The sequence below is a fragment of the Penaeus vannamei genome, chromosome 37 (assembly GCF_042767895.1).
Source record: "Penaeus vannamei isolate JL-2024 chromosome 37, ASM4276789v1, whole genome shotgun sequence".
Classification (NCBI taxonomy): Eukaryota; Metazoa; Arthropoda; class Malacostraca; order Decapoda; family Penaeidae; genus Penaeus; species Penaeus vannamei.
Window position 1 is genome coordinate 13135168 of NC_091585.1, and position 12500 is coordinate 13147667.

The window sequence follows — 12500 nt, forward strand, 5'->3', positions numbered from 1 at the left end:
AGTTAAATGAATGAACCAGCAAGCACTTAGAAATCTTTCATCAGGTAAGTTAAATTAATGAACCAGCAAGCACTTAGAAATCTTTCATCAGGTAAGTTAAATTAATGAACCAGCAAGCACTTAGAATTATAGATCCTTCAGGTACATCAACCTTTTAAAAACTTGATAAGGGTAAGAAAATCACTAATTATAGAAATCATTTTATTATAAAACAATGAGAATAAAATGAATACTTCATAAAACAATGCAAAATCTAAAACAAATTCTAAAAAGGGTCAGGGACTAGTCCCCTTAAAAAGAACTTAAAAAAATAAATAAATAAAAAACTTGAAAAAATACCAAGAGTAAGTAAAATAAAATCCGCTCACTCCCGTGTTGAAAATTTAATCACTTAAAAGAAAGAAGCGATAAAAGAGAGCACCAGCCTTTCGGTTCTTTGCCCGAGTGTATAAGCATCTTAAACAACACTTTGCCACTAAAAATAACCTCTCCCACGACTACTTTACCTTCGTGCTGCAATATCTCAATCCGCAACAAAAAGGGTAATCCACGAAAAAGACAAAGAAAAAGAGGGAGGAAAGCCTAGTCTAGGGTGTCCCCGCCTTCACCTGCAGCAACTCCCGTTAAAAGGTGAGAAACTCCTAATTACGCCTGAACACAGGTAGCAGGGTGTGAATGTTTACTCTCACATTTCTTTTAATAAATTCTTTTAATGAAAAGAGAGGCATACGGTTGTTTTCAAAATAAGCATTTCTTTAATGTAAAACATTTAAAAAGAAAAATAAATGATTAAAATTGAAGATATCTTTGGATAAAAAGAGGCGTAATAAAAGAAAACTTTCAGCCGTGACTCGGCTATAAAAACGTTTTTCAATGTTTATGCTCTCATCTCTTTTTCCTTAAAAAAATGGTGCTCTGTGCTTTGAAGAGTGGCGGGGTTTACTAAAAATATAATCATTCTCTTATTTGCCTAAAAAATAGAGATTTATTAAAATAAATAATGTACACAGGCACGCATGTGCCTTCGTGGGGTGGTCTAAGGGTGCTTCCCTCCTCTTGAAAGGAAAGGTGTTCCTCTTTTCAATGGGCAATTACTCACGGCTTCATCCGCCCGACTCATCGCTATATTCATGCAACCTCACGTAGCGATACATCCTAATCAAACCGGGCGTGCGATCCCCGTAGAGTTTTGTTATGCGGGACTTTTTCACAAATAATGCCAGGACAACGAGGGAGAAGCACCACATTAAAATATTGCACATTTTTCAGTACACAACAGTGCCGGTCTATTCATAGATGGTACGTGGCTTGAATTACTTTAAGTATGACGTCAAGTATGGCTTCCTGTAAATGGCCACAGGCATGGCTCTCGGTAAATGACCTGAAGCATGACCTCATGTAATACTGCACTCAGCCTCCTTTCGGGATATCAGTGCATCAAGGTAGGTGATGTCCATCTCTCAGTCCTTTGATAATCATATGGGTCTCGATCAGTGCTTTTTTCAGCTGGTCATTTGGCACGTGTACAAACTAACAACTCGATCCACTTCATTCGCTTCATTCCTATCCAACCGTTCGTGTGAATGAAATATCTCCTTTTCCCGTTTGTTTTCGGTAAACGGAATAAAAAAATAACACGCATCTTCCTGCTGCACACCATTTCACGTGACTGCTTTTAAAAGTCACAGGGTGATGGTGGAGATGTTGATAGGCAAGGGAGCCGAACCGAATGCAAAGGTAGATGGAGGTAAGTCAAATCCAGGCATGATTAAGACTCGATTCGCAAAGGTATCAGGAATCGGCTTCAGCAAAGATAACATTATCAGGAAGGAGACAAACTGGGAATTCCTTCAGAATTCAAAAGCACCTTTGTTCCATTCGTACGTCGGTCGGGTCTGATCATTCGGTATATATCAGAAGAGAGAATGGAGACGCTACAACAATGAAGACAATAGTATTAGAAATTATAGAGATTAGCAATGGTTAAGTTATACATTAATAAGTGGAAAATGTATGACACCATCCATCTCCCTCGCGTACATTTCAATTCGTAACTTCCGTTGATTTGATCCTGTTGTACTATGATCGGTGTTACAACAGGCATATAAAGTTATTTGTTCCACGCTATCATGTCACTTTGTTTTATTTCTATTCTGTCTCTCACTGAGTATATATATATATATATATATATATATATATATATATATATATATATATATATATATATATATATATATATATATATATATATATATATATATATATATATATATATATATATATATATATATACCGAAAAAACACAATAATGATAGTAAGATTGTGGATGGAAAAATACAACGGAGTAGCAAGCGACACAAAATTGCATAATATAGATACTTATGTGAATACAGGGAGGATAAATACATGTGGTAACACACCATACGTATGGCCTAACAGAGCGGTAACATGGGGACAGGCTTGAAGTGTTGGCTCCACCAAAGGCAAGATGCAACTTACGCAACGGTGCCTTCGTCACGAGGCAACGGTAGAGTACAAACCCTAAGATAACAATAGCAATGCCAGTAAAGGTAGACAAGACGGGGAACCCGTAGATCACGTGAGAAGGGGAAAGAGGGATAAAATCGAAGGGGTCCAGCTGATTATCGAAGGAAGGAAGCCTGGCGTTCATGACAGGTAGGGAAATAATGTTACCTGGGAGGTCTAAGGAGACTGGGGACAGCGTTGGCGATGCGGGTGTAGAATCAAAGAAAAAGCAGTGAGAGGATCACGTGATAAGTCTGGAGTCTAGTCTGCACGAACGAGGGAGGAGGAATGCGCCGCTGACCACAAGGTCAGCGTGGTTATTGCAATTGATGCTCAGCTGCGCGTCAGAGAAGAAGTATAGCATGGAGCGTCATGTGGTGTAAGCACAAAAGGGTTACTGAGTGTAACGTTTAGCTGGTCGTGCATGCATGAGGAGTGATCGTCTCTGCCAGAAGTCAGAGCTGTATGACAGGAGTGGAAGAACGATCTCTCAGGACGTAGCATGTCAAAACATGCTCTCAAACTGGAGACTACATGGGAACATGATGTAAGAATGTCGAAAGGAACGAGAGCGACCGAACTGTGGTCCTGTGATCGTCATATGACGTCAGTGTCTGATGATGTAGTGATTTATAGTAAATAGAACCCATAAAAAAATCACCAACCCTTGGTATGGAATTCTTGATGCCACCACCTGGTTAGTTCATCCAGGAATGTTAGTTTATGTGTAAGGAAAGTTAGAGGCGCCTAGAAGAGGGTAAATGAAACTAGATAGTGTAAGTTTAAAGAAATGACCACATGGTTAGCTCTTAGGTTAGCGTGGTTTTTAAGTCCGAGGTGGAGTGCGCGTCGGCCAAAAGCCGATGGAAGGTATAGATTTACGGTTTTGAATTTGTAATATGCAAACAAAAGAGTCTACAGAATTCTAACAGAACTCTTCATCAACTGGACACTCCCGCTGAAACATATTATTTCAAGATTTAAATTTTCCACGACCTTTTTCATCTCATTTATGTTCATATCGTGGAAACTGAGATACCATAGAAAATACCGTCCGCCTTCATCTCAATCTCTCATCTAATTTATTATCATCTCATTTATCTTTCTCTTAAATCATTATTTAAAATGACATCTGATCTTCAGATTCCTTTAGATCTAGTTTTTAATAACCGAGGGAGTGCATATAGGGATACCTTAAACATTAAGTACATAGGAGTTACATTTATTTGATAAAATATTCCATTAAACGTGCAGAACGTAGAGTAACTATAAAAGTTCACTTCTAAAAACGACATTAAAAGCGAACATGAAATACAAATACCACACGAGAAAAAATTAAAACAAATCATAAACCACCTCCATAAAGAAAGGGTACACCTTAAAAAAAAAAAAAAAAAAAAAAAAAAAATCCATCTTACTGCCCTTCAGTATATGACCTTGCAAGCAAACCCACCACACACACACACACACACGCGCGCACACACACAAACACACAAAGAATCTCTAATCCAAATGCCGGGTCATACTGCTGAGAGATGCTCACCCCTTGGCCTGGCTTCTCTGGGTGTATATATACCACCTCAGCAAATGAGTCTATAAGATGAGGGGACACTTGGGTCAGAAAAAGTCAATATAATATGCTTCTCAATAGAGGGCAGTTCCTCCCCCCCCCCCACCCATTAAGTTCCCGTTTTACTTAAACAAAGCCCGTAAAAAACTTAAACGATAAAAAAAGGAACTGAGAAGCCTTAAAACAAGAATGTTAATAGCTTAAGGGAAAGGATGCTGCCTTCAGAGGGACGGAATGTGCTCATCATTACGGAATATTAAAAGAAAATGAATAAAAGTATTAAAAAAAAAAATCTGGAATCTTTGATGTCCAAAAGAAAACCAGCTGCAGTATCATCAAAGTTATCCATTGCCCGGTTTCCTTGAAGCTCTCCGCGACCGGGACATAGTAATATATAGTGTGTGACCAAGGGTACCTTGTTACTCCCCCCCCCCGCCCCACCCCCACGCGCTTCCACTTGCCGTGGCTCAGTACAGTGACAGTGCGTAGACACCGTCGTCTAAGGGAAGGGGGAAGGGGGATTAAAGGGGTTTAATTAGTAAAACGGCTTATATGTATACATACAAACATTCGCACACACATATGTATGCATACATATACGCATGTGTATATATGTGTGTGTGTGTGTGAGTAATTATGATGAAACATGTGAGAAACAATTTTCTGTAAAAAACAGATTACAGAGGAAAACCAAATATAAAAGTGGTATTTATGAAAGAAATATGAAATTAATATGGTATCTCCTTTCTTTAAGGTATATTATCCCTTTTTCCCCGCAAAATATCCTGCATTCCTTTGACTCGCGTGAAAGATGTTCCGTCCTCGAAACCTCTCCGTCTGTAATTCCTCTATGCTGATCCCATGTATATATTTATATATATATATATATATATATATATATATATATATATATATATATATATATGCATATATATACATATATATACATATATATGAATATGTATCTACATACATATATGTTTTAAAATACATACATATATACATGCATACATATACATACATATATACATACATACATATACATGCATATATATACATATATATGTATATATGAACACACACACATATATACGTGTGTGTATTAATATATATATATATATATATATATATATATATATATATATATATATATATATATATATGTCTATATATACATATATCTAAATATACACACGCTCAAACACACACACACACAAATATATATATATATATATATATATATATATATATATATATATATATATATATATATATATATATATACACACACACACACACTCATACCTTTGTTCCTTGATCATTTTCTTCTCCTTTCAGCGGATACTGCGTTACACTGCGCAGCCGAAGAAGGTCACGAGGCGGCGGCCAAGAAGCTCATCGTCAAGGGCGCCGATGTGAACGCAAAGGACAAGGATGGTGAGGCAATTTTAGGGAAGATAATTTTGATTTTAAATATAACATTTTAGGGCCATATTAAAGGACTTAGATATCACCATTTCCATGACTGTTTTCTATGAATGTACTTGTATGAATTACCATGTTATTGTGATCAGTATAATCGGTATTGATATCCTTATTAATATCAGTATCACTATTGTTATTGCTTTTATTTTCAATATCATTATATTTCCTATCATTATTACAAGCAGTAGTATCATTACAATCATTATAATTATCATTGTTACGCCACAGAGGATAGGTTTGGGAGAAAACATTCTAATCAGTGGAAGGAACATACGAGCGACTGCTATAAAGCAAAAGCCACATGGAAAGCAAAGGAAGATAAAACTGATAGATGATAAGGCTGTCAAATAACCGCACGTATCAAGGGTACCTTTAGTAAATTAAAAATCAGGAGGGAAGGCATGGTGCGTGGCTTGAGCCTTGGATTTATATAAATGGTGCATCAAACATGGCTCTGTGTACGTGGCCTCAGGCATGGCCCATGTACTGTAAATGGCCCCTGTATATACTACACTCGGCCTCCTTTCGGTAAATCAGTGTCGTAAGGCAAGTGTTGTCCATACCTTATTCATTGTTCCTTTCACTACCGCTACCACTGTGTTATGCAGCGGTAGCATTCTCGTCTTTTGGTACTTCATTTGGTACGTATACAAACTAACCATTCGATCCACTTCATTCGTCTCATTCCTAACCAACCGTTCGTAAGTATGTATTATCTTCATTTCTCGTTTATTTACGTTCGGGAAACGGAATGAAAATATAATGCATCTTCCTGTTTCAGGTTACACACCACTTCACCTGACTGCTGGAAACGGTCACAGGGCGATGGTGGAGATGTTGATAGGCAAGGGAGCCGAACCGAATGCAAAGGCAGATGGAGGTAAGCCAAATCCAGGCATGGTTAAGACTCGACTCGCAAAGGTATCGGGAATCGGCAGAAGAGAAAATGAAGGAGACAAAAATAGTATCAGTAATGACAGAAATTAGTAATGGTAATGGTGGTAATCAGACATGAATAATGGTAGTAATGCATGTAGCACCAGTCATCTTCCTCACGTACATTTCAACTCATTACATATATAAATTGATTTAATGTTCCCATTGATATGATCCTATTATGCTATCACTGAGATTACGCCAGGCTTAGAATGTTATCTGTTCAGCTTTATCCTGTGTCATTTTGCTTTGTACTCGCTATCTTTCTGAGAGGGGGGAAGGAGGATAATATAAATATATAGACTATACATGCATATATATACATGTGTATATATATGCATGTATGTATATGTGTATGTATATGTATGTGTATATATACAGACGCACATTTATGCATTTATATGTCTAAATATGTTTATATATACATATATATGTACATATACATATATAATGCATTTAATGCGAATGAAAATAAGAGAATTCATGGGCGTACACACGAATTTCTAGGCACATATTTCTTTGTATACATATATATTTTACGAGCGTTCATATTACATACGTTACATAGGTTATTTCATTCACCTCTGCTTACCACTGATTTGTCTTCGGAAAACAAAACAACAAAAAAGATCCGACGTTAACGCAGAGGCAGATGGAGGTTACTCTAGATACGAGTGGCGTCGTCAAGGTCTACATACTTACATAGACCTTGGGCGTCGTTGCTTCGGGAAGACGTGGTACGGCATCGATGACGTCATGTTGGGGAGGTCTTATCAGGGGGGAGACATTCGGGTTGATTTTTTTTCTCTCTTTTTCTTTTTTTATGTGCACGAGAATCCCTTCGTCCCTCTCGGTCACTTCCGCCCGATTGGGTGGCTGTCGGAAGGACCCAGTCTCCTTTGTCATCTTTCAGGATCCCTTGAGAATCCTTTGAGAATCCCTTAAGGATCGTCCACTCGTGATTATCGTGACTTCTGGCATTTCTTCCTTATCCTCACTTCTTTCATCCAGGAAAAAAATGCAGCATTCACAAACTCCTTCAAGTCCTACTAGCGCGCCATTCGTCCTTTCCCTTTCTCCCTCTCTTTCCAGCCTGCCCTCTTTCTCCTCTCCCACATCCCTCTACCTTCCTCTTTCCCTCTCTCCCTCTCCTTGCATCCTCCTCCATTTCGCTTCTCACACGCCCCTCTTCCCTCCCCTTTCCCCTTAGCCCCCTTCCGAGTCGCATGTTTCTCTCTTAACCTTCAACCCCTTCATTCTTGAACTGCCTGTGGCCTGTGTCCCTTCACCTCGCTCCTTCCTACTCCCTACTTCCTGCTCTTCCTTACTTTCTAATTCCTCCAGTATATATACATATATGTATGTATGTGTGTTTCTCTCTATTGAATTGCTGTGTGTCAGTGCTTTTGAAGACATCAAAGCTACAGATAACGATTCAAGGTGGACTTTATTCAATGAGTTATCTTTCAGCAAACATACCTATTGCCCAGGCCGAGACAATGCTTCTTTCGTTATAGAAAGCGCGAAGGTCGGGAGAAAACCTTCCAATGAACTGAAGAATATTTTGAATGGATGAACTCGATAAAAGTGTCGAATTACCTCATTTGGTACACCGAACCAAATTTTTCAGATTTTGATAAGGAGGTCATGGCAGCAACAGCTCGAAATATTGGCGGTACACACACACACAAAAGGAAAAATGAATAGACTGAAAATGGATAGAATTCAAGTAATATAGAAAACGAGCTAAAATGTATATTTTGGCTCTGATAATACTTTTATTCTTGTCAGGGGATACAGCGCTACACATTGCAGCTTCCCAAGGCCATCTCCATGTCCTGTTTATGCTGGTGAAACTTGGCGCCGCAACAAACGTGGAGAACCGCCAAGGAATGACTCCCAAGGAACTGCTGGAAGGAACTTCCACACCTGCAAATTACGACATGGAAATCTTCAAAGGCATCTCGCTGGTAATGGCGCTGGAAACTGCTGGTAGAAATTTAATTTATAATTTACTGGATTTTTACGATGCTAGCTTCTGTTTCCATACATGGCGAATGATTTTCTTTTTCTTTTTTCGTTATACAGCCTAATCAATATTGAATCAATTCCCTGCTCACCAGGATGATTCGATTTACAGATAGAAATAATGGAGAAATACCTCGCAGCTGAAAAGGGAAAGGCCAGACTACGGAGAGAAAACATGTCGCTTCAGGTCAGTGAGAGATGGAGCTTCTGTAGTGGATCTGCTGTTTCAGGAAGAAAGACTTGCTGTGACACATGCGTCGTGCAGGGGAACCGGTCGAGGGGGAAATGGAAATTACATCAGAGAGAGAGAGTGAGAGATAGACAAATAGAGGGATAGATAGAGAGTGGGTGAGTGAATGGATGAGTGAGAGACAGACAGAGATGGATAGAGAAAGAGAGAGGAGAGAGAGATAGGGAGGGAGAGAGGAAGAAGGGGAGAGAATGACAGAGAAGAGAGTGTTTGAGAGAGAAAAAGAGAATGAGAGAGGAGTGTGTGGGTGTGAGAGAGAGGAAAGTGATAGCTAGAAAGAGTTTGTATATGTTGTTTACTCAAATATACATACACATAAATAGAAAGTGTGTGTTAATGCATGCATGTGTGTATGTAAGAGAGAGAGAATAGGAGGTGGAAGAGCGACAGATAGAAACAGAAATAGGAATCTCTTCAGAGTCAAGAATTTACGAGTAAACACACGTGTGTATACCATTTCTCCTTTACAGAATGAACACAAAAAGGAACTGAAGAGAATTAAAGAAGACCAGAGAAAGAGAGACGCTGATTCTCAGAAAATGAAGAAGGAAATCGGTGCTTTGAAAGACAAGATCAAAGCGATTGAGGTGAGACGGAGAGGAAATTAAGGGAACCTAAGAGGGGAAGAGAGAGAAAAAGAGAGAGAGGGATGGAAGGAAGGAGAGAGAGAGAGAAGGAGGGAGGGAAAGAAAGAGAAAGAGAGTTGGGGTGAAGGAGGGAATGAAAGAGAGGGTGGAAAGTCTGTCTCTTAATTAGTGATTATACAGATGTATACGTGCATGTGCATTTAACAATAATAACAATGATAGTGATAATCATAGTCATCATTATAACAAATGTAATAATAATTGCAGAATATCCCCCCCCCTTCCCCCCGTCTGTTTGCACGGAGGCGATGGAACATGCTGTAGTCAGGTGTATACAAGGTATCAGTTTGAATCTGCCAAGCCACTGCAATGGTTATAATACCTGGCGATAAAGTAGATTTTGAGTAGCTCGTCACCATTCTTGGAGAAGTAGGTGAAGCTAGATACGAGGAGCTTTGGGAAACCGCACCAGAGTCCGGTCAATGTTTGTGTGTATATGTGTATGTGTGTACGCGCTCATTCAGATACAGACTCACACGAGGCACATGCCCACACGCCCACTGTACATCCACGATTCTCAACAGAGACCTGGAAGGCTTAAGCGATCCATTTCTTTCCAGGAGGAACACAAAGCAGAGCTGCGGAACGTCGCAGAAAATCAACAAGAAAAAGAGGCGGAGATTCTGAGGATGCAGAATGAAATAGCCGGTTTAAAGGAAACAGTTGCAAGTAGAGACGAGAAGATCAAGTCGCTCGAGGTGAGATAAAGAAAGGAATATTAGGAATTCAGATAGGGATGAGAGGGAAGAAGTGACATATAGAGAGAAAGAGAGAGAAAGAGGAGCTTTTACTGACAATGAGGAGCAGGAAGCGATTCGATACATATATATATATATATATATATATATATATATATATAGATAGATAGATAGATAGATAGATAGATAGATATAGATACATACATACATACATACATACATATATATATATATATATATATATATATATATATATATATATATATATATATATATATATGATACACACACACACACAGTACACACACACACACACACACAGAGAGAGAGAGAGAGAGAGAGAGAGAGAGAGAGAGCAGAGAACGAGAGACGCTGACTCTCGGGAAATGAAAAAGGAAATCGGTGTTTTAAAAGGGAAGTTCAAGGCGACCGAGGTGAGACGAAGAGGAAAGTGGAAAGAGACATAGAAAGAGATGAGGGGAAGGAGAGAAAGGGAGAGTGAAAGAAGGAGGGAAAGAAAGAGAGAAGGGGAGGGGGAAAGACAGAGAGAGAGAGAAGAGGGGAGGGAGAGAGCGTGAAAGAGGGAGGGAATGAAAGAGAGATGGGAGAAAAGACAGAGAGATATAAAGGGAGAGAGAGTGAAAGAGGGAGGGAAAGAAAGAGAGAGATAGAGAAGAGGGTAGGGAGAGAAAAAAAGAGAGAGAGACAGAAAGAGAGAGAGAGAGAGAAGAGGGAGGTAGAGAGAGATGGAAGGAGAGAGGGGGGGGGTAGAGGGAGAGAATGAAAGAGAGCTAAGGGCAAAGGCAGTGTGGGAAGCAAGGTAAGAGTGAGAGGATGAAAAGTCTGTATCTGAATGAGTTTGCATACACATAAATGTGCATATGAGTAATGATAATGATACCCATGATAACTGAAAAAAATGATAACAACAATAATAGCAATAATAACCAGAAGCCCATAAAGAATTAAAGTAAAACCACCTCCTCAAGTACACAGATGACGTCCGTAAGCATCACCTCCTTGGCGGAGGCAAGGCAACGGGGGAAATTATGTCATCATTCAAAAAATTCTTGGATCCGGATCACGATTCGGGTCACCACCAAAATTCAATGGAATCTAAGACTAAAACACCTCTCATAAATTTGCATGCAATTCTGTTCAAACTTTTTATTAGTTATCCTGCTAACAAACGACCACATAAAAGCCGGATTGCCACCAATGTTAATGCCATCTAAGTTAGGCTAAGACACACCTCTGATGAAAAAAATCAGAAAAAAACTACCTACAACTTCTTGAGTTATCTTGCTAACGAACAAACTACCCAACGCGATCAAAAGCATAACTTCCTTGGCGGAGATAATAATAATAATAATAATAATGTATGGAAAAGATGGAACATGCTGTAGTCAGGTATATGTAAGGCATCAGCTTGGATCTGCCAAGCCTCTGAGATGGTATAAAACCTGGTGATACAGACGTGATTATTGTGAGCAGATTGTTAACTTAGTTGGGGAGGAATGTGACGTTAGACATGAGGAACTTTGGGAAACTGTATTGGTGTCGAGGAATATCGGCAGGGTTTAAAAGGTTGGGACTTCCTCTCTGTTACTTGTTCGGAGTGTGGGTAGGCCTATGCGCCGCTGGATGTGACGGCCTCCCTTGCTGCCCTCGGGCATGGAAGAGGTCCAGATTCTTTAGTCTTTGGATCAATTCCCTGTTTGGGTTCCCACAACTGTGTTTGGGAGACTATAATGTTTTCCTCTTGTACCGAAGATGCACCATAGTTGCCAAGACCTGCTTTGCCACAGCCAGAGATGAGACCAACAGCCGGCCTTGGCTGCCCGGGATCGCCGACTTGCACGTCCGTCTAATACGGCGTCAGGTCAAGCTTTGTGTGTGTGTGAATGAGTGTATGTATGTGTGTGTGTGCGCGCGCGCAAGAACACACTTACATATACTCGTATAAATGTATACACATTCATTCAGATACAGACTCACACCAAGCATATGCCCACACGCCCACTGTGCATCCCCGATTCTCAACAGGGACCTGGAAGGCTCAAGCGATCCATTTCTTTCCAGGAGGAACACAAAGCAGAGCTGCGGAACGTCGCAGACAATCAACATGAAAAAGAGACGGAGATTCTGAAGATGCAGAATAAAATAGTCGGTTTAGAGGAAACAATTGCAAGTAGAGACGAGAAGATCAAGTCGCTCGAGGTGAGATAAAAATAGGAATAGTGAGATTTCAGATAGGAATTAGAGGGAAGACGAAGAAGAATTGATAGAAAGAGATATAGATATATACATAGAGAGAGAGAGATACTGAAAAGGAGCAATACAGACAAGGAGAAGCAGGA

General features: G+C 39.6%; 1 protein-coding gene across 15 annotated transcripts in view; it reads left to right on the plus strand.

Moving 5' to 3' along the window:
• The window catches only part of LOC113800681 (CARD- and ANK-domain containing inflammasome adapter protein), a 94445-nt gene that overhangs the window by 36290 nt on the left and 45655 nt on the right, over positions 1-12500 (plus strand). For 12 of the 15 annotated variants that reach the window (XM_070115577.1, XM_070115581.1, XM_070115576.1 and 9 more), the window contains 2 exons: positions 5435-5533; positions 6363-6461. In XM_070115577.1, coding sequence (XP_069971678.1) covers positions 5435-5533; positions 6363-6461 — 198 coding nt within the window. Of the gene's footprint in view, positions 1-5434; positions 5534-6362; positions 6462-8308; positions 8488-8657; positions 8733-9265; positions 9383-10002; positions 10141-12222; positions 12361-12500 lie in introns of all 15 variants that reach the window. The other 3 variants (XM_070115591.1, XM_070115580.1, XM_070115587.1) reach the window with 2 other exon arrangements.